This window comes from Oxyura jamaicensis, chromosome 5 (assembly GCF_011077185.1).
Source record: "Oxyura jamaicensis isolate SHBP4307 breed ruddy duck chromosome 5, BPBGC_Ojam_1.0, whole genome shotgun sequence".
Taxonomy (NCBI): domain Eukaryota; kingdom Metazoa; phylum Chordata; class Aves; order Anseriformes; family Anatidae; genus Oxyura; species Oxyura jamaicensis.
This window is the reverse complement of record NC_048897.1, coordinates 19,719,933-19,742,797: the sequence shown is the minus strand read 5'-3', so window position 1 is coordinate 19,742,797 and position 22,865 is coordinate 19,719,933. Positions and strand designations below refer to the sequence as shown.

Below are 22,865 nucleotides of genomic sequence, written 5' to 3'. Positions count from 1 at the left end.
GATAAGAGCTGGCAAATCAAGCTATTCAGAGCAACAAAGGAATAAACAGCCAAAGAATACTTAAAAAGGATTCTGCTTTGTTTTAATGCGCAGCACCTTCCAGTTTCCAGAGCTCTGGAGGAATATTTGTTCCTTCAAAACTGTAATAACCAAAACTACTCATGCTTTATTTTCATCCCAGTACTTGGTGAAGCGCCAAGCATTGCAAGTCTCAGAGGCGGAACCACAAGAGTCAGCAACAGTAAAACCCAGTGATTATGAAGGTTTCTTAAGGGACAGCAAATATATACATATATATATGTTAACATAGTAAGTAGAAAGCAGCCATGCAATTCGATAGGTGGAGAGAGATGGGCTGCTTTTTTTTCCCCATTACAGTTCTCATGAATTTATCATCAAAGCCAGGCTGATTCGAGCTGGAGGCAGAAGCAAAAGGAAGTAGAAGGATTTCCTCAGTTCTTTTAGGCCTCACTGTTTGGACGCCAGGTAGACATCAAGACATGGACCACCGATACATATACACACACACACGCACACTCACAAATACAGACACATAGGCAAGTATACCAGATTTTACAATCAGCTGGGGAAGCCTCCTGCTGTAAATCTATTTTTTCCCTCCTTGGCACGTGCCCTAAAACTGGTAATATCGTTGCTTCCTGATTATTTTTTTTCCCCTAGAGATAACACAGTAGTTGACAACAACTGAGCTGAATGCATTTTACAGTGTGCAGAGCCCTCAGGGTGGGACACCAGGACCCCTGCCTCCAAGCATCCTGCCACAGGGAGGGGGCTCCCCCATCGTGTGGGGCTGGGAACAGCACAGGGACCCCAAGACCAGGGCCGTGCCCCGTGGGGAGAGGGTGTCCCTTACCCACACACCTGGGATAACGGGGGACAAGTAGCTTTGTGTGCGAGCACTCCTTGGGGGGGAGTTATAGGCAGGCATCGGTGAATTCAGTATCAGCACTGTGTAGGTGTCCTGTACTGTGCTTTATCCACTGTATTGCGGAATATCGATCCTCCTTATGTAGCTCACTGATTGCTAGTTAATTAGGTCTCTAATAAACACATAAACCACTTCAATCCTGATTTGATTTAACCTGCATGAACCGAGCAGTTTTTCCCTCATGAGAACGACAAGGAAGAAGTAAAGGCTCAGAACGAGACAGAAAAAAGAGAAACAGAAAGAAAAACTGAGGGCAGAGAAGAACAATGAGGCCTAAACAACTGGGGGAACAACAAGGAATATATGTTCCCCCCCTGGCATAGCTACAACTATCACGATCTAGTGAGTTCATGCTGTAGCATTTCATTAGCACTACTGTCACCCTCGCCTTGGGCTAACCCAAGTTTGCATCCAGCACAGTGAAAACAGGAACAGCTTTTCCCTACACGGCATGCAGCCCCGCCACGTACACACAGTGTGCTTTAAGACAGTACCGGACATAACAACCTGGAACTGAAAAGGAAGGCTGGCTAAATTGATTATGAAAGTGCAAGTACGCAGCTCCAATACACTGAGTTTACACCGAGACTTTGGATTTTGCTTTTCTTTGACTTAGGAGCCACCCAGGTTGTGTCCTGGTCACAAACAAGACGATGGTCCAGTGTACCGCAGACCCAATCTCATTTCTGGAGGTTTCTGTTGCAAAATAGATTATAGCAAAAAAACTTTTACACCATCAACCTGTGCAGTTTCTCCAACACAACTTTCTCTAAGTTTTTGTTCTGAAACAAAACAATCCCATGACTAAAATAAAGCTTTGGGCAGAAAACAAACACTTCTACTGAGCATCTTGCCCAAAACGACATACAAAAGTAAATCAAACACAATGAAGATATTCCAAAACCATAACTTAAAACGCTGACAACAACATGGGAAAGATACTGGGAGGAGGCAGAAGGGAACTTTTTTTCTATTTTCCAAAAATACAAGCCACCAAATACACACTACGACTAGCACAGGATAATCTTACCCTCTAGCTGAACCTTCCCTTTTTATCTGTGTTCTAAAATTGCACTGGCTGCTTTGCTAAAAATACACTCTAAGTTGTCATAGCTTTTGGTCCTGGCACGTCTTTTTTCTGCCTCTGAGAACAGCTAAAGTAATAGATCACGGTAATTAGGCTCTGATGAGTGCAAGACACAGTTTGTTTCAGTTACAAAGAAGAACAAAGAAAAGACGAGCCAGAGAGAAAAGAAAACGAAATAAACAAATTTTAATATAACAACTTACTCTGAATATGGAGAAAACTACTGAAAATTAAAAAGGCTACAGGATTCTCAGCAAAATATCTAACTACAAAGACAGACACAATACACTAGAGCTAAGGCCACCTTTTCCAAGAACAGAAAGACAGATCCACATGGGTAAAATGCGAACAACAATTATTCTGTGCAAGCAGAATAATTTGAATGGAAAGACTTATAACCTTATAAATCCTGTATAACGCTAACCAATATAGCCAGGAAAAATATAAAGGCTGCTTGCTTATCCTTACTACCTCAAAGGCATAAAAGTATGTGTATCTGGATGTGGGTGTACATAAAAAGAGAAAAAAGCCGATAGTTAGAGGGTCTACCTACCACATTACATGCATCTCCTTATTTTTAACTTTGCACACCACCTACTCAGCTGGATCTTCAACCTTAGCTAAGTCTCGGCTGTTTCCTCAAAACAAAAAAAAAAATGGACAGAAACACAGCAGACCATGAAGTGCCCACAAGCCCCCCGTGTAGGTGGATTACCTCCACCTGAAAAAAAAACACATTTCTGCCAATTACATGGCAGTTTCATTAGGTGTAGACAACAACGTAAATCTGCTTCTGAAGTCCTCTGAGCACTAACTTCTCATGTTTTTACACTAAGGCCTTAGATAACTGATCATTCATACACGTCTAACGGGTGCAGAAATCAGACCCACAGTCCCCTGCCATACCCCAAGGTTCCCCAGACAGCTACAGCCAAGGTCAGTGGCATTAGTGCTGTTAAACGGCACCTGCACATGTACAAACCATTTGTTGTTGCATGAATAAAATCTGTTTGCATGTATCCTAGCCCTCAGTCAAGGTAAAATGAGGAAGGTACATATGTAAGGCTAGAACAACTTCTTGGCTCACTACGTTGTTCTCCACTTTTGCGAGGAACCACGTCACACAGTACTATTCAAAAACATACTGACATCTATCCTAAAAACTGTTAGCTTCCTTGGCCATACTGCTCCGTGCAGTGGCTGCTGCAGAGCTCTGCTTTTCTTAGAATTAGGAATTAAGAGTACTCTTGCAGAGTAATTACGTCTCCTGCCTTACTTTGCTCAGCTAACTACGCTGCTCATTTCTAGTCCATCCTGTATAATCAGGCCATGATCTCTTAAGGCAGGAGATGACGAGAGAAGACTGCACCATGACCTAGATGAGGCTCCATCATTGGCTCTTTGCATAATGCTATTGACACCCCTGGATAGGCTTCTCCAAGACACTCTGAGCTTTTATTTGTGTTTTCCATCACCACAACACACCAGACTATGCTTCTCCTATGATTTCCCAGAGCATTTGGGTCTCTCTTTTCCACCGCTCCTAACTGGACCCAGCCATCCCTGCTCTTTGTCCCCATGGCACAGCTTCTCCGTCTCTGCAGGGCTAAACTTGACACCACTGCTGCCGTTCCTCTTTGCACCACCCTATGCAGCAGAAGCTACTGACACAACAAATCACTTCGTTAAAGAAATTAGCAAGCTTTTTAAGTAATAGTTAATTCATACTTGCAAATACTCTTGTGCCTTGGCAGCACACAACAGTTGACAGCAACCTGCTTTTCTATGTGCGATGCAGAAGTGCAGAGGTAACGCTGCCCTGACACGTAACTCACATATTAACCCACCTTGTTAACAAGACTGGGGTTAAATTTATTTTCCAGTATTAACAAAGCTGGTTTGGGGGTTACTTATACAAAAAGATGTGTTTCTGCTCCTGAAGTACTGATAAATACTCTCATATTCAATCCTAGTCTGATCCTGGGTTATTGCTTTTAGTGTGGAAAAAGGGTAGAAATTTGGAAATGTCAAGTGCAAAATTGCTTAAAATGTCTTAAACTAATGTCTACCATCTGCACAGGCAAATCTTTCAGTAAAACTTGAAGAGTGTAAGTCTGCAGTGGTATCAACTCATGCATTTTATCCTGATTTTTAAGTTAAAGAACCAGTTGCAAAGCAGAAGCAATTATGTGAGAATCTCAGATTTCATGTACAAAAATCAGGCCCAAAGCCTCTACACAGAAAAAAATCTTGAAAATATAACTCAAGGGACAAATTTTTTAAAAAAATGCCAAAAGTATCCAGCAGTTTAAATGCCTTTCAGGTATTTATATTTTAGGCTATTTCTTAGGTGAGAGGTTGTTTTTCCAATATCTAATGTAAACAGAACAGATGTTTTGCTCTGGAAAAAACAGAAATCCTTACAAATAATGAATCCAGTGGCACTTCAAGGTGCAAGAGAGATGAGCTGCTGCCTCTCAGCAGAGCACCACAAAACCTTGAAAGAGTCAGGAAACCTCAAAAAAGATGCAGAATGCCCTCATTTAATAACACATAAAAGTTCCATGCATAGATACCATCTCATTTTCAGCACACAGCAGCTTTTCCTTTCTTTGCCACAATGTCATCCCTTGGACTATCCCCTTATGGGTTTGTGTGCTTTTGGTTGCTTGGACATCGATCTAATAAGATCAATGTTTGTGTGCTATTGAGCACAAATTAAGAGCAAACAACTAGTACTCTTGGTTTTTTGACAAGGTCCCAATACCTGCATAATACTTAATGTGAAATGCTAATTTTAACAAAAGCCTCTTTCTGCCATCTTTCTGCTTTGTGGTCTGTACATTTCTTCTACTCTGTCTTCACAAGTATCTGCTCTTCCTCCTCCTCCCCACCCTACCATCACCACCTTGGACCCATTCTCACAGCAACTCTCCAGGCATTTGCCTTGACTGGAACATTGGGAGCTGCCTGGAAAAAAGCTGCTAACATAAGATTGCTGCTTCTTAAGATGATTATAAATCAGATCTTACATGAGAGTTTAAAAAGAAAATACTGCTGCCAAATACTGAAGGTAAAAAAACAACTCAGATTTTCTGAAAGCATCTTGTGGCAGCTGCAAGTTTGTATTATATTTACTTAGAACAGTAATTGCCTTTGGAAATTAGATTTTCCTGCTTGTTCAAAAGATTTAGGATGAGTAACCATGAAACTCAGAGTTAACTCACTAACTGCTGGCTGAAATAGCGGATGTGCCCAGCAAAGTTTAACTGCAGAGATGGAAATGTACCATTGCATAACCCAGGTCATTTCTCTGACAACACCCTTTGACATCCCTCAGGGCATGCAAGCTCTGAATAGCTGTAAATATCACCAACAGTGAAGTTTATGAACTCTTACCCATTTCATCTCTGTGTTTTTATCCTTCTTTTTATAGTCCCCAGGTACTCCTAAACAAATCTTCCTTATTGGTATTTTCAGTTCCTATTTAGCCAAGCCCGAAGTATTTTGCCTTTTTTTTTTTTTCTTTCAACAACATGACAATTTTTCCAGTCTTTTCTCTAAGGAGATTTGATTTGCAAAACTGTTTTGGTAATAGGTTGTCTAGTAGGTCTGGTGCCAGAAGGTGTCCGTGAACAGTTTGTTTTTTGTTAGTCTGGAGAAGGTGAATTTTCAGACCCAGAATTATTGGAATAATAAGCCAAACGGCCCCTGGGACAGAGTGAACAGGGCCTGGAAGCCAGAAAAGCAATCAAGGGTGGCTAAATTTCAAAGCATAGTGACAAGCGCTTAATATGAGTTGGTATTTTCTGTTACCATTTGCTTGGAGTGTGTTTTTCTCCTCTCACTGGCTTTCCATAGCATGTTTTTCTTCTGTGCTGTAGCACCCACACAGTGCTCACAGACTGCAACGAAGACTGGGCTGTTGCTCACACCTGCAAAGCCCTTGTGCGGGGAGACCTGCTCCCATGAAGAGGAGGTTAGTGCATTTCCAAGTCTTTTCGCGTATTGCATACCCCTCCTCCAGCAGTAATCCAAAACACATCAGCATCTTCTCCAGATGTGGCCAGGCCAAAGAAAACACGGCTCTGACTTTTTATGCACAGAGCAGTACTTACACTGCAATGCAGTTTTGGGGGCACCCTTATATTTTCCCTTGCATATCAATATGCCACACAAAGACAAATGACAGCAGGCCCCTGTGGCGATGCTACCCACAGCCCCATAATCGGCTTGGAGCTGAGGACGAAGTACTGAGACACACAGGGAGATGTAAGGCAGCCCAAATCCTAGGAGCAGGGCGCAACTTACCTAGTTATAGATGTACACCGCATGACATAACCACCTGAAAGCTGGATGTTGGAGCATCCAGTAAAATCAGTAGGGAGCTGGTCAATACGTCTCACATAGTTTAGGGTACAATTCATCTTAACAAGTGTAGGATGAGGCAAATCACACCCCCAACACCACTCACACTGATGAGTGCACCTGCACTACTAATTCACACACAGATGTCTTCCAGAACAGCAGGGCAACACGGAACACTTTGCATTCAAAATAACATGCCTCGAAATTTGATAAATATCAGCCCCCAAAAGGTTAACCCTGAAGGTAGAAGAAAATAAGACGTCTCATTGAGACCATCTGCTGTAACAATCAAAGCAGTTAAGAGTCAGTTTGCTTGCAGGAGCCCATAGAGAATATCACAAACTAATTGGAGTCAAAATAAATTAGTTTATTTTGTTCTGCATGGCCAAAATTCATTCCACTTAGCTTTACGTACCTAAGTAAAGAGAACAGATGGTTCTAGGCTCTTTTCCATAAACAAAACAGACAGAGGTTGCTCCAAAGGGACACTCACCATCATCTAAGGTCTGACTTGTCCTTTAGATGCACACATCTCTTGCCAGTGATTATGAAGAAAGGCAGGCTACCAAAACAACCCTCATCATTTTTGAGCTTCAAATAGACCTTAGTGAGCCTCAGTAAAGAAAGCATGAACAATTTGAGGCTGTACATGTAGGGCTTCCCCCATCACCATCCTCCACCTTACATCCCACCCAAAAAACACCCGCAAGCCTGACAGCTACAGCAAACAGAACAACTGACACTAAGAGCAGAAATGACTGTGTCATGTTACTGAAGGTCCCCTTTATTTCATCTTCAGGGAGATCAGGAATTGCATCTCAGGATTCCTACCGTGAGAAGCAAAACGTTTTTTCTTTTTTGTATGACCCAACAGATACCAATTCTAAATTGTATGGTATATTGGCAGATTGTGTTCTGTATTTCCAGGAGTCCAGTGCAGTGTTTTTTCTCATTCATTACTGGTAATCAAGCCATTTGAAAAGAAATTAGAGATGAAGAGCTAAACATTCATTTGGAGAGAGTAGAGATAATCAAAAGAATAAAGTCTTCTCTCAGATTTTGCATATGATTTCTCAATGCTAAGGAACATATAATTGATGCATAATATATAACTAATATCCAAGAGTAAATTAGGTTAGAGAGTTAATCGCCGATAGAAATTAACTTTTTTTTCAAGAAACAGTTTATATTAACCTTATTCATGAAAGAAAAAAACAACACCCTCAACACAAACAGAAAAAATTGACAGATGCCCATTTGTTTAATACAGAATTCCGTATTATTAAACGGTGCACGAGGCATGCTATCAGAAAAGCTAACTACGTATTTTAACAGATGACTGTGTTACAAAGGGCTGGTAATACTAACATCTAGGGAACACCAGTACGCAGAGATGAATCAGATGTCACGAGCGCGCTCCCCTTTTGTAACACCAAATTCACAAGCCTCATTCTAAAGTGACAACAGTGAAACAGTAACCGGCAAAGAAATGGAGAAATCCTTAAACAGAAATGCCATGAGATGAACAGAAAGTGAGACACGGTCAAATAAAATAAGTAACGTTTCCAAACATAGGTGAGTTCTCTGCAGAAGGAGAAATTCAGTGCCCTAATTCTAGACCATGCAACCAGAAACTCCTTTCATATCCCAGATCTGCTTCCATCTGCTGCTGTAGGACCTCTCAGCAAACAGGTTCTAGAAAGACAATCTGACTAACCAGCTACTGCTACTTCCAAACTAGCAGCCCAAGTGTGTTCATAACACATTCAAAACAAACAAGCCTACACATTACCCAGAAAATTTTCCCATGCTAACAATTCCAGATTCCAAACCAAACATGCAACTACTAAACCAAAATCACGGTTATCAAAAAGTAACACTTGAAACAACTCATGCTCTTGTATGAAACCTAAATTATTTTCTCAGCATATGAAAGTCATCAAGATTGCAGTCATGCAAGCAGAAAACAGTATGATGCATACCCAACACGTTTTAGTTATCTATAGCTATTTGATAAGGTATAGAAATGATTAAAAATATTTTTTTACCCAGGATTGTACTACATAGGGAAACTTGATTTGAGCTGGCATTGTAGCTCCCAAGTTAACAGAATAGTAGCTTATTTGAGCCACACAAGAGATTTTACTTCTGTCAGAACTACCCAGCACTTTCACATGCTACATAAGAAACATTCTGCAGACTGAATTAAAAAAATATTTACATTATTTCATTAAATTACAGAGACCCAATTTCATAGATAATATATTAACCTACCCCAGAGTAAAACACCATCTCAGCAAATAGGTTGTTCTCCTTCAGCTTTAATACCACCTCTGAAGTACTTCAGAATAAGACACTTTATCATTGTGGAAAAAAAAATGGTTTTTGACATTATGCACTGCTATTTTACCTTTGCCTAATACATATTTCACTAGCACTTGAAAGGTTTCTCTTAAATTTAAGTAATGCAACAGGAAGTAATAACATCTACCTGCAAAGAATCAATCTGTAAATTATGTAACAAAAAATGCAATTTGAAAAATAGAAAAAACATATGAGAAGGTTGTTAAATGCCAGCTGCTCTAGGCTTAGCGTGATAGAGCTTGGAAGCATGTACAATTATTTTAGCTACATTCAGTAAACTTGAACAATACTTGAATAATGTTGCATCACAACCCTTCACAAGAAGTTATGGTTTTCAAGTTACATCATTATAAGTCTTTCATCAACTATTTTATTCTGACAAGCATAAATGCTTCCACTGAACAGAGAGAGTACTTCCGAGCTCTCAAATGCTATAGTTCAAAACACCTACTTTACTGAAAAACATTTCAGAAACAGATCCAAGCAGATGGGAACCCAGCTTTGTCTTCAGAAGAGACAAGGATCCTTTTATGAGCCAACAGCCAGCGAGGAGCAGGCTTCTGTAAGCAGCTCTTGCTCCTTACCTTTCTATAGACGATCATGTTCGGGGAGCTCTCCTCAGGGTCCGCAGCTTCGGCGCTGCCAGGGTCAGCAGGCGCTTGGGCCATGTTTGCCTCTTGTCGCTGGGGCTGTGGGGACAAGAACAGAATTCAGAGCCACCCCAGGCTGCAGGGAGCATGTGAAGGACATGCAACAGAGGAACAAAGACAGTATGGAGGAATCACACACCAGACTTCAGCTGCAGCGACGCCCCACCCAAAATGCCAGGACAAGCCACAGCCCTGAGTGCTGAGCAAAAAGCCCACAGAGGGAGGTTGGTGAGGCAGTGGCAGCACCATCCCTCAGCCCTCCGCTCTCCAGGAGGGGGGCAGAGCAAGCAGCTTTGCTTCCCTCTCCTCATCACACAGCCAACAAGCTCCAGATCAACCACCAGGCCTAACCCTCCCTCACCTCAACTGTCCTCTAAAAGCACAAGGAAAGCGCTGCCTCATCTCCTCCAGGTCATGCTAGGCTCCAGCCAAAAACATTTATTTTAAAAAAATCATACAGTTACGGTGCAGGGATGATGCTTTACATTCTACATCTAATGCTACGTTTTAAAATTTTCTCCCACCAGACATGGAGACAAGATGGAATCATGTCACGGCCCTCACCGGCCTAAGAGGCAACACCGCCTCTTGTAGACACCAGCACCACAGCTGTTCCACGAGCAGAGGTGCTTAAACATTGAAAATACCAATATTTTATTAAAATTTGAGACAGAAATGTCAAAATATGCTCAAAATATATACATGGATACTTGACCTACAGACTCCTTTCTTAAAAAAAGTTCACCAGCAAATCACCTCCCTTATTTACAGAAAGAAGGGACTTTTCACATTTCCAAAGGCAATAAAACTCCTCAGCATCTAATGCACACATATAACAGATGTTCAGACCAGTTTAGGCACTATTTTAAATTTAAAGAATAGTAATTAATTTTAACTTGTATTGAAGTTTTTCTAAATTATACTCTATTGCCATTCTGTTTTTTGCTAGAAGCCCAGACGTTGCACTGTTGTCCCAGGTCACGAGTCAAAAAGGAAATGGAATAAATTCTTTAAGCATAATAATTAGATACAAAAAATATCAAATAGCACAAATGGTGAAGGGTAAAACATTTTAAGTTACAGCTCTTTGAATGATTTACACTAATGTGCATTTTCACAACCTTTCTTAGTCTTGATTTGAAGGCGCTAAACAATTAGGCTCTGTATCCTCAATCAATTTAATGAGGTAGAGATTTTCTGCAACTTCCTGAAGGCAATGACAAGCCAAGGCAGAGTTGAGAGCATACATCAGGTCACCCAAGTTTCAGTTTCACCTGCGTTATGGAAAAACCATGTTTACCCCTCACATTACATCTGAGATCATCCATATTTTAAAAGAAAACAACTGGAATTAACTTTTAATTGAGCGGTGCTCTTTAAAGAAGAAACTTCCAATTTCTTGTCAAAAAGCCTTCTGCAGCGTCATTTAGCTGTGCTTCACTCGTTGCATTATTCACTTTGAACGTTCTTAATTACAAATTGTGGTGGTGTTGTTCTCCTGTTAGCTCACATGATCTTTTCAGATACTTCAGGATTTCCTACCACAGTGCATCTTGAAGCTTCTCAGCTACTCCGGTGCAACAAGAGAAGCAACAGAAGGCGTAAGGGTACATTTTAAGGTAAATTTATACCCTTCGTATCGGTTCGTAGTGTTAATTATTTCCTTCAAGACAATTAGTATCTTCCCCTCTTACTACCAACATGGCTTAAACGAATAATTTTATTTACATATTTTTACAAAATTATGCTTAATTCAGCTTCCTATAACCCAAGCATAAATGGTGTGAATGCATCTGAAAAATGACAGGGTGTCCTTCCTCAGTTGTCACACCCAGTTTAGTTGCGAGAATGACATGAATTCAGATCTCAATTCACTTTGTGCAGGAATATAGATAGGTGGGCTTCATATAGGTAGATAGGCAGGAATATAGATAGGTGGACTTCATATAAGCTTTGCATGCAGGAAAACACCAACTAATTTTTATTTCTCAGTTTTAATGAATAATCCAAACAAATCAGAAGAACATTTAGTTATGCACGTCCTTTTATGATTACCACCTTACTATGAAAATCAATGTAAGCTGAGAACTCTAACTTTTTTTTACAACTCTAACCTCATTTATATATAAGCTATAGAGGCCCAATAGATACACTATTGATGGTAATTAAGGGGTGGAGAGGAGCAGCTGGACCATGAAGTCCATATTTAATAGCTCTCCGTGTGTTGGCAAACTACACTGCCAAATAATCAAATGACAAATCTGGATATTATTTGCAACCAGTTTCAACTTGTACTGATTGAACTGAGTGTGTTCTTCAAACAGTTTTCCCTGGCTTTTCTGCAAAAAGAAAAAACAAAAAAAAAGCCTGATATTCAAATACACAGTACTCAAGTGGCAGCAGAAAACAGTTATGTATTTGGCATCCAGCATCAATAAAGAGTAGATGTTAATTGATTACACCGAGTACTGGAGAGGCAACAACAGGAAAGGAAGCAAAGCCTTGGCAGAAATTAAACCTGGCAGTCATTGTACTGCTTTGGTAGTTGGGCTGTTTATTTTTCCTGTCTATATGTTTTCACATCCCCATCTATACGTTTTAAAAGAACAGAGCTAAAGACAGAATGACCATGGGAACTGGTAATAGCTGTGAGCTATTCACCTCTAGGTTGCCTATCCACATGCAGCCAGCATAGGTGATGGCTCTACTGGGAACATATCAAGCCACTGATGGTCTCTGAGCAGCCTGTCAGTGGTTTCATTATACCCAAAAGAACACCTGTCGATAAACCAAACAACATCCAAGTCTTGCAGCGCTCTAGACAGTCCACTCAGGAATCCCTACAAGCTCAAGAAGCCAAGAAGAACAACACATTCACTGAGTCATAATGACGATCCCTGTGAGAGAAGGAATTTCCCCCTTTCTCTTCCTTCCAGGCAGAATTTTTAAAAAATGTTTTTTTGCCCACTGCACTGCGAAACTGCAAAAAAGCTGCACTGATAAGAGCTACCACTCAGTAACATTCTATAAAAAAAAAAAAAAAAAAACACCTTACCCCAGCAGGGAAGAATCACATCACTAATTTTTCAAGGGATCCTACTTTTTTTTTTAAACAGCATTTTTCCTCAGTGCCAGCCTCCTGTACTCAAGAAGCAAGCAGAAACAGGTTTAAAAAGTCTCTGCCCTCTGAGCCTAAGTAAATGTTTGTGGTGCATTGACCAGAAGAGAATCCAACTCCTTGTATGGATGTTTCTGTTACGCAGGGCAGAGAAGGGTGAAAACTGACATTTTATTTAGCTTTTAAAAAAATTAAAATTACACATGCAGTCTCCAGAAAAGATCCTCACCAATTATTACCTAAGAGCACTGTCAGCATTTCACTCCTACAGGCCATTTCCAATGGCTAACTCATACGAGCACATATCCACACACCAGCAACCAAAACCCCTATGTATGTTTTCAAACTAAATCAATCAATCAATCAAACTGCCCCTGAAGGTTAAAAATAAACTATGATCCCATGGCTATTTTTCTGACAATAGTCATACTTGCAGTCATCCAGAATCCACAGCAGCAAGTGGTAAGTAAACTTGAAAACCACTTGTGCTAACCGTTCTGTCACACACAGGGAGGAAACCAGTAGCCTGTAGCTTTTTGTTTGTGGGTAAGATAGCCTATGAAGCCTTAAACTAAAACCTCCAGAAAAAAATACTGAGACACGGATGCTAAAAAGAGAGGATGCATTTGGTTCCTTTTTTTTTTCTTCCTTCATTTTTTTCTTATTATTTTATTCTTTACAATAGCTCTTCTTTTTCTGGAGAAGCATAATCATGCTGGACTAGATAGGCAGCCACAGACAAAATGTACTGAACTGTGGTGAGCTTTATCTCCCTCTTATCTGATCAGGCTCCTCCTCAAACTCCCCCCAAAGCCAGAGGCTGCAAAGAAAATAGCTCCTATATATCACAAAGGAATCAGTGAACTCATTTAAACTAGAATAACCAATAAAATATTGCTCTGAAGAGCAAGAAAACCTTTTAGTTTTCTTTACACTTTCTGATACAGGAGTTTAATAACAAAATTTCGAAGTCAACAACCTCTATATTTTCAGGCAGAAATACCATCAGTATGTAATCTCAGCACATATGTAAATTTGGTGATAAAAACTAAGCAATAAATTAACAGCTTTCCATTCATGCTCTAAAATACCTTGACTACTGCAAATGACTGCTGTAAGAAAACTCTTATAGGCACAAAAACCCATCTGCTTCACAGAAATTACCCCATCTACGAGTCCTTATTGACTCTGGGTTTTATAGATAATGGAGACAGAAAGAGAAGAAATGCCAAGTTAGAAGAAATTCTGCAAGACAAACTATTTCTTGAAAATATCACCTGGGTTTAACAAACCAATACAGGATCATATTTAGACTTTGATCCTGCATTTAATATTATTAATATTAAATTTGTCAACTTAATAGGCAAAATTGGCAGTTGCAAACATTTCTTGCACATCTGAGATGAGATCGCTTGAGTATTCTGCACAAATTTAATCCTAGAAAACAGAATCCAGTACATGAATCCCTATGTAAATATCTATCAGCACTGCTCAGCTGAAATGCAATTTGGAGTAACGGTAAGTGGAAATGACCTTTGTGCTAGTTAATTAATGTATTTCAGGAGTAGCTTATCATTGACTTGTAGTACTAACATCAAATTGTAAGAGGTTTGAAGCTTTAGCACACAATCATAGAATAAAAAAAATAATTTAATGTCATTAATATCCTCCTAATTTCATTCTAGCTACTGAACACATCTAGACTACATTGCTTTTCACGTGCCTGAGGAATCATGTAGCCACACACCTGTTGAACCCAGTAGGAAAAATCCCTGCCTGGTTTGATTCAATATTCAGATCAAATAAATCTTGTTATTAAAGTGACAGCAGTGAAGAGACAGGGAAAAGTAACCAGTTAACCTGCATTCAATTACTGCCCATTAAGATCAAGTTGATATTTCACATCCATTATAAAAGTCTCTCTATAATTGCACTGGGAAGAAGGAAACCTGTAGGTTCCCTTTCTTCTCCTGGTTAACTATTACTTCATTAAACTAGGGATCAGCATGCCTAACAAGATGTGCATACTAGAGGACAACACAGAGCATATCACAGAAGTCATCCTGCACACCAAAACGAAAACATCAACCAGAGGGTCCCCAGGCCCCAGCTGAGCCGTGCAGTCTGCTTTTATCTGATGTAGCTCAAGAGCACTGCAATGCTCACCTCTGCTCTTCCTTCAAATGTACATCTGTGTGACTAGTGAAATAATTTTCCAAACAGAAACCAGTACAGCATCCATCTGAACCAGAAAAGCGACGAGAAGACCGGAGCTGAGGTCAGGACTCTGCCATGTCCACCACTGCCCCACTGACCACCTCTGCAAGACAAGGCTCTGCAAGCACATTCCCCTCCCAAAACAGATGTTCAGGAGGAGCTATGTGCTAGTGAAAGAGGGACAGGGGATCCCTGAGCAGGGAGCGGCACCACAGTCAGCAGTGCCCCAGTGAAGGGTCTGGTGTCGCTCCAGGTACCACGGCGCTGCTCCCTGAGTGGAGGAGCAGCCAAGGGGGTCTGCCTCTGGTCAGTGAAGTCCAGTTCCCAAAGCACATAAAAATCCTTCCAATGACAGCTTTGGAAATCAAATTGTAACTCAAGTAAGTTACTCTGAAAATACTTTCCCAATGGAAGATCATCCCCAGACTTTCTGCCCCTCCCTACAAGTGCTGAGCTCTGCAGTACTATCAACAATATTCACTCTGTTGCTGTTTTTAAGTAACAAAGTATAAACACTTCCAGCAACCTCACTTAAAGTTCAATATTATTATTTTTTTGGCCAAACAACTTCCTCTTTGTTTATGAGAAAGCAGTTTTATTTATACAGGGAAAATGCATAGGTTCCCAAGGACCCCATTCCTCTGCCCTTTGTACCAGCTCACACCTGGCACGTGCATACCAGCACGTCTGCTTCCAGTGAAAAACGTGCCTCAAAACATCCTGTGGGGATACCTACTTTTCCATACAGCACCAGGGCAGGGAGCAAGCTCTGTGCTCCCGACCACTCACACTGCTTGGCTGCTAGCTTGCTCCCAGGCTCCCTTCTGGAGAGCTCGAAACCAGTACGCGTGCAGGCATCGCCCTGGGAACACAGGTCTCTCCTATCACCGCTTGTACACAACAGTCAGTGTGGGCGATCCTACATCAAGTTAGGCTGTCAACTTCTTACTCATTCCTCCACCAGTTTCCCAATAAATGGTGCCACTTCACAGACCCTCATACCACATCCTCTCCTATGATGCATAACCTTATCCCTGTGGGCTGCAAAACAATCTCACATTTTTAAAAGCATTCATTGTAAAAACAACAAGAACACATAACCCCCGCCTTTATATCTTCAAGACACAGAGGAGATACCAACTGGTGGCCAGAAGAGACTCTTGAGCCAAGGATATGTACTGTGGGCACAGCCATCCATCTCATTTGGACAGAGCTAGCTTTCAGACATCAGGCAATCCAAGCCACTTGGCTTCCTGCATATAGACAGGCTACCATTTTAAACTCAGCCCGCTGCCTAATTTAATGCGAGCAGCTGTTTTCTCTACGTACTTGTCACCACTCACTTGCTTTTCCCCATTACGTATGCCCTTTAATAAAAGGACTACACGCTCAAGGTGCCACGTTAGCCAAAGGTGGGCTGTCTCAGTTACCTGTCAGAAGATCACACGGCTTCTTGACAGACAGCAGGAGATGATTACTTTCCTCACTTTTCCCCAGGCAGCCGTGCCCCATTTGGATACCCTGCCTATATATTTCTATACCTGCAGGTATTTGTAGGTATCAGAAACAAATGAAAAACATTGTCTAAACTGAGTATTCCAGCCAGTAAACCCAGGGGCAGAAGCCAAGACAAAGGAACTCAGGATCTGACGCTGCCTAGGTCCCAAATTCCCTGATGGATTAGAACCATTTCTTTTTTATTATTATTATTAAAAAATGTATGTACTAAAAAAAAAAAAGAAAAGGAGAAATAAACACTACCTGTTTTCTGGTCTGTCCACCCAAGATGCGCTAGAAGCGTTGCTGACTTAAAGGGAATTTGTTTCCCACTTTCAAAGCTTTCTTTTATTTGTCAGACAGATAAACAAGGAGAGCAAGACAACTGAAAGAAACAGTGGAATATGGCTAGATGGGTGGTGGTGAATATCGACACAGGAATCACTTGTTAACAAGGCAGGTGTTTCCCTTTATGAAATCAATTGTTAAAATTGGCACTCGTGTATCAAATTTATTTTTGATTTAATGGACCAGAATGATGCTACACCAAGGAAGAAATTGGCTCCAATATACCCATCCTCCTTCCAAAGAGTTCAGAACAAAATGGAGTGCCCACCTATCATCATTCTACAATCCAATAATAATAAAAAAAAAATACTGCTGCAAGCACAAGGGCTCTTGGAAAAGCTCTGAGCCAACATGCTGTTACCAAGGATAGTTGCAGAGAATGTAACAGCAAATATATGCTGAATATTTAACTGGAATAAGTGTCAGCAGTATGTGAGTTTAGAAATGCAAAGAGAGAGACATAGCCCAACTTTGAACTTCATCTGAATTGGTGATCCCAAGCAACTGCAGTATTTATACGGTGCTATCAGCCTGCAAGGAGCAGCTGCAAAGGAAAGAGCTGAAGCTGTATTTTGTTGTTTTGCAACAATGCCAGCTTTTTGGCCAAAATCATTCACTGTGGAAAACGAGATGACTGACTACACTGATAATATAATGCTTGAGGGTAGACTTCTAATCCCTCTTCCAATATAAATCCCTTTTTGAAAAAACATCTTCTTTGGATCAGTCAAGGTGTGCTAAGAGCATCCTGCCCACAAAGTTCCTCTATCAAATATCCTGTCTCTTGAAGCGCCTTGTACTTCATGCACCATGGGAAAAAAATTGCAAATGCAGTAAACTAGTTCTGGGGGACAGACTGCATTTTCTAGTTTCCACTATAACCAGTAAGTTGAAAAGAGATGAAGAAAATTGATTAAAAAGAAGAACTGAATGAGAAGAAGAGTACGCTAATGGATACTCAAATACGGGCTGACAAGAAAATCAAAATATTAGAATAAGAAAATAAACACCCCAGTACCTGTTAGATTCCCACTTCAGAATCACGCCACATAAGCTCCCTATGCCAAATGGAGTTTGGTAAAATAAAACTGCCTTCAAGTAGTCCAATACAAGTTGATATAACAACCAATTCACTCCTGCATTGATTGGTGACTGTGCAATCTCATTTAAAACATCCCAAAGTGCTGAGAGTTCTTGCAGGATGTTCATTCTCAAGAGGGTGGAAAACTGCAAGTGCCCTGCATAAAATTAAATGGGAAATTTGCTACCCAAAAGCACAGGCGCTTTTGAAGATGTGGCACCATGCAACAGCCCTGGTTGCATTCCATGTTCTTCAAGGACATTATGCAATGTGCTATGATTTCACTGCCCAGCTGTTTATCTCAGCAACATATAGACTTTACAGATGCAAATGAAGTCCAAATCATTTCTGTAATTACATTGTAAAAAACATCTGAGGCACTCCTGACTTGAGCTAGCTCAAGTTTACACACCCACACAGTTCAGCACAGTCTAAAAATCCCCCTGCAGTGGTTCCTCTATCCTGATCTCCACACTGCCCTCACTCAACTGCTGCAAATAGCAATATATGCTACGTGCATTGTGATTACTGCTATGCTTTACTACACTGCTGTTACTCTGTAACGCTCAATACGAAGACAGCTCCTTTAATTGACCTAATAAGTGTCCATGCCAGACTGCAGTTACACTAGTGAAGGCATGATCTAGAACCAGTTGCTCATCTATGACAGAGGCAAATATTATTTTCATTTACAAAATGATAAACTAAATCACAATGAAATTAAGTGACTTCCCCACATTCACATAACAGATGGCAGAGCAATAAATCGAACATATAAACCCTGGCTTTCAAGCCATTAGTTTTCATTTGCTCAGCGCACACATCCCCATAGCACAGTAGGTCTATATTAATCAATCCGAGGAGCTTTTAACTACCCTGTGAATCTTTCACCACTGCTGCCAGGTTCTATAAGTACAGTGAAAAAGATGACATAGCATTCCTCTTCACCAGGATGACATTTGTGACTCTCTTCAAGATTCCTGGCAAAAATAAAATTTAAAAAAATGCACAAATTCCTCTTCACTGCCAAGCTACTTCGTGACCCCCCCCCCCCCCCCCCCACCTCCAGAGGCAGGCTGGCTGCAGTACCTGTGCCATCTTCTGCTGCTCTTGGGTCAAGAAACAGAGAGCTGCTTCCAGCATGACAATGCAGAGCTCCTGGGACACCAAAATGCCAGAACTCCATTGCTCGCTGAGATTTTAATCTACGTCTCCCTCCACAATCTTTGCCATCAACTACAGCAATGTTAAAAAAAACAGTAAGGGATGTGATGTGACACAAGTGGGTAGCAGCAGTCTCTCTTGACTCTACAATCTTTCTAGAGCTTGACAACCACTGAGGAAAATACAAATTAGCTCCTCTTTCTTGCTCTTCTCTTCATAAAGCACAACAGCAGAAATCAGTTCATTCCCCAGCCACCACACTATGCTATCACTCCAGCTAAAAACAGTAAGTAAAATTATGGAAAAGTCTTTTCATGGTACAATTTATATGGACTAAGAAAACATTGCAGATTCACTAATATTAACAGCATCCTTACAAAACTCAGAAAGTCGCTATATCATTAAAGGATAAGGGTAATCCATCTCCATTAGCCTCCATAATAGATCTATTTTTATCTTTTCAAGTGTATAAAGATATGCCAAATTTTTCAAATTACTTCAGACTGTGTGCCTTCTAGCCACGTCAAAACTCCTATAAAACACCACTCAAGGGCACAACTTGAGCAGTGCTCTGACATTACACAGGGTCACTACACAGGAAGTTGAGAGATCGAGTAAAGGCAGACATTTGCAGGAAAAAAATCTTAGAGGTGTAGGAGCATAGCAATTTAGTTCAGAATATGAAGAAAGATGTTTGACTACATGTAAGTGCTCAAAGATGCAAAGAGGGAATCTTCTAGCCTGAGGAATCAGATGTGTAACTCAACAGGAACCAAGCGACTGACGTGTCTAGATGCTTCTGCAAACCACCGAAGATGTCCATCACCACCAACAGGCATCTAAGTGCTTCTGAAACGTGCCTGGCCAGCCAGCTCTTCTCCTGGTCAGCTTTCCTCTGAAGTGCAGGCAGCAGCAAGCGTTCAGGGTTCAAAGCACTACTACATCTCCAGCAGGAGCATGGGGCCCTGATGCCCAGCTTACACCTCATTTGATACTACAGATGGCAGAGCACTGTTTGATGCTACACTGGTGGCAGCAGTTCAAAGACTGACACGAAGAAACACCTCCCCAAATTACCAACATAATAATGGTGTGGTACCTGAGTTTTCTTTGTAATTATAATAGCATGGTATGAATTCTTACACTAATGCAATTGTGAACAAGCTGAGAAAAGTCCCATGAGGAACCAGGAGCATGTCAGCTCTGAAAACTAGACGGAATACTCATCCTCTGAAACACTCTGGAGCTGCTCAGTGCCATGGACCTGTTTGCTCATACAATCTGCCCTCTACAGAGCCTGGATGTGTTTGCAGAAATGCTTAAGTGCCAGGCGCCCAGCACACAGAACGCACTAGCTGCTCAGAAGGGCAAAAGTGCTCACTCTCCTGCTGCTGCTTTACAGCTGCACAGTTTGATTTAGAAATCAAAGGTACTTTAAGCCAGAGTCTCTGGGTTACCTATCCCTTCATTCTTGAAAAGCTGGAGGCTCACATTTTTATGAAGGAGAACAAAAAAATTATCACCCGGCAACACCCTTGTATTCTGTCAGGAAGCACAAGCCATGGCACATTCAGAAGTTTCTCCACAGACAATGTACAGTGTTAAGAAGACACACTGCAGCTATTTTGCCCTCCTGCTATTCCACATACAGCAGCTTCTTCTCTTCCCCTGCCATCTGCTAGTTTGCTGCAGTCTGCTGGGACAGTGCTGCCCTCTCCTTCTCTCCCCTCCTTGGCTGCTCGAGGGGACAGTGATAGATCCCAGCATTTCCAGCCCCTGTGCTCAGCTCTCCTGCCATGAGCATTAACCAAGGCATAGTTACTCTCAGGAACAAGCAGAGCTCTGCTCACCTGAAGCATACCTGCGGGCTCCACCAGTTCTGTGCCAGGTACTGGAGCACCTCGTCAGGGAGGTAATCACTGCTTGCAGAGGACGTGCTTTTTCCTCTTACCCTCAGGTGTCATTCTGGTTAAAACAGATGTCTGCACTACCTGCATCACAGGAACCTTCAGAGAGAAACGAAGGCAGGCAGCATCAACTAGCAGCATCAAGTGACTACACGCAGCTTCATACTACGCCTTTCCTTAGAAGGGCCAGGTAGCAAAGGGAAACTAGAAAACTTCATCAGATAGGTTGAACAGCAATCTTTAAACATCCATTGCTTATAAACCTCAGTGTGATGTGTAGCAAGTAACTATTTCTGATTACCACTACAATTTAAAAGGAAAAAAAAAAACTATTTAAAAAGTCCACCACACTTGTAGCCAGTTAGGAAAGAAACTGGAATGCTTGCCTGTTCTATTAGTTGGGTTGCTAGAAAAAAAGAACAGCACATCTAAAAATAAAGACGATATTGGCTGGGTCTAAACAGTTTCTTCAGCATCTCACATACACATTCAAGCAATAAGCACTATTATTCTGTGCTTATAACCCCATGCCTCCAAGTCCACAACTACAGTTCAACATCTGACCTCTCCTTTAAGCAGATTTACAAGGCAGTATAGTGGAAGTGTTCACAATCAGCTGGCGAGAAAGCATTATGAATCATAACTCCACAGAAAACAATTGCTAGCTCTTCTGAGCTGCAAGATTAGTACAAACCTGGCATTCAAATAAAAAAAAAAAAAAAAAAAAAAGAAAGAAAGAAAGAAAGAAAGAAATGGATGAAGGCAAATACGCACAGCCTTCTGCATCTATGCAAAACCAAATCAACCTCAGAGAATATTTAAGATGGTACCAAACGCCTTCCATCCCCAAAGCTCTGAACTACAGTTAACCTCTTCTGCTATTTCTTCAGCGAGCAACTACAAATAACACCATGCCTTTACCAAGCGCTTTTCACACTCGCAGCTCTCCAAGCACTTCCCACAGAAGCACACAAACACAACCCAAGTGTAGCTTTCCCCCGGGGTGGGAAGCCACCGATACACAGGGTGCGATGCCAGCATGAAGGTGAGTTTGAGCAGTGTGGTTTCGTTTATCAAAGGCGGATTTTTCCTCCTCTCCCATCCCTACACGCTGGCACTCAGCAAAACAGAAGCCAGCCGAGGGCCCCCGTAACCTTTCGTTTCAGGGGAGCGCTGGGCAGCGTCAGGCCAGTGTAACGGGGGCAGCGCGGCGGGCAGCCCCTCGCCCTGACTTACCAGGCCGTCCTGGCCCTGGTGAGGGCTGTGTCCAGCGGGGCGAGCAGCGGGACGAGCAGGCTGTGCGGGGGGGGCGAGCAGCGGGGTCCGTCGAGCCCCGCTTGGGTCGGCGCACGCCGCAGGAGCCGCCGCGCACCGTTATCTTTAGGAAAATCCGCGTTTTCCTCAGAGAAACACTTGGGGCTGGCCGCCGGTCCAGCGAGCTACTCCTGTGCGCCTGCCGCCGCGGTCAATGCCCGCGGAGACGCTCCGGGTGCGGGGGGCTCCGCGGCTCTGCCTGCCGGGGGAGGGAGCCGTCACCGCCGGCCGCCGCGCTTCCAAGTTCCCCCGCGGGGCACCGGCCCCTTCCCCAGCCCCGCCGGGGCTCCCCCCCCACTCTTCCCAGCGGGGCCCCAGCCCGCAGAGGGCCCGCCCGGCCCCGGGAGCAGCGCCCGAGCCCCCCGGGGGGGCAGAGGGGGCTCGCCCCGCCGCGCTCCCCTGCCCGCGGCCCGCCCGCCACCTGCCCGCGCCCGGCCCCCATTACCCTGGCAACCGAGGCGCCCTCAGGGCCGGCGCGGGGCTCTCCCGCCTCGCCTCTCCTCTCCTCTCCTCGCCGTGCCGCTCTCCTCAGCGCCCCTCAGGCCGCGGCGAGGAGGAAGAGGGCGATGAGGAGGGAGCCAGCGGGCGCACCGCGCCTCCCGCCGGCAGCCCGAGCCCGGCGGGGCGGGACGGGGGCGGACCCGGCCCCAGCCCCGGCCCCGGCGCCCCCCCACAGCAGGTCCCGGGGCGTCCCGGTACCTGGGGTCGGCTGAGGGCCTCGAGACCCTCCCAGAGAAACTCTGCGCCCTCGGTCGTGCGGGGTCCCACTTGCAGATGCCCAAACCCTCGGTGAAATTCAGT

General features: G+C 42.7%; 1 protein-coding gene across 3 annotated transcripts in view; it reads right to left on the bottom strand.

The window, feature by feature from the left end:
• Window positions 1–22,528, bottom strand: part of RGS6 (regulator of G protein signaling 6) — a 270,640-nt gene extending 248,112 nt beyond the window's left edge. Inside the window, exons 1-3 of one of the 3 annotated variants that reach the window (XM_035329203.1) lie at window positions 22,060–22,189; window positions 21,987–22,026; window positions 9,353–9,457 (exon numbers count right to left, since the gene is read on the bottom strand). In XM_035329203.1, coding sequence (XP_035185094.1) covers window positions 9,353–9,436 — 84 coding nt within the window. In that variant the 5' untranslated portion in view covers window positions 9,437–9,457; window positions 21,987–22,026; window positions 22,060–22,189. Of the gene's footprint in view, window positions 1–9,352; window positions 9,458–21,986; window positions 22,027–22,059; window positions 22,190–22,509 lie in introns of those variants that run through there. The other 2 variants (XM_035329205.1, XM_035329204.1) reach the window with 2 other exon arrangements.
• Window positions 22,529–22,865: the final 337 nt, after the last annotated feature.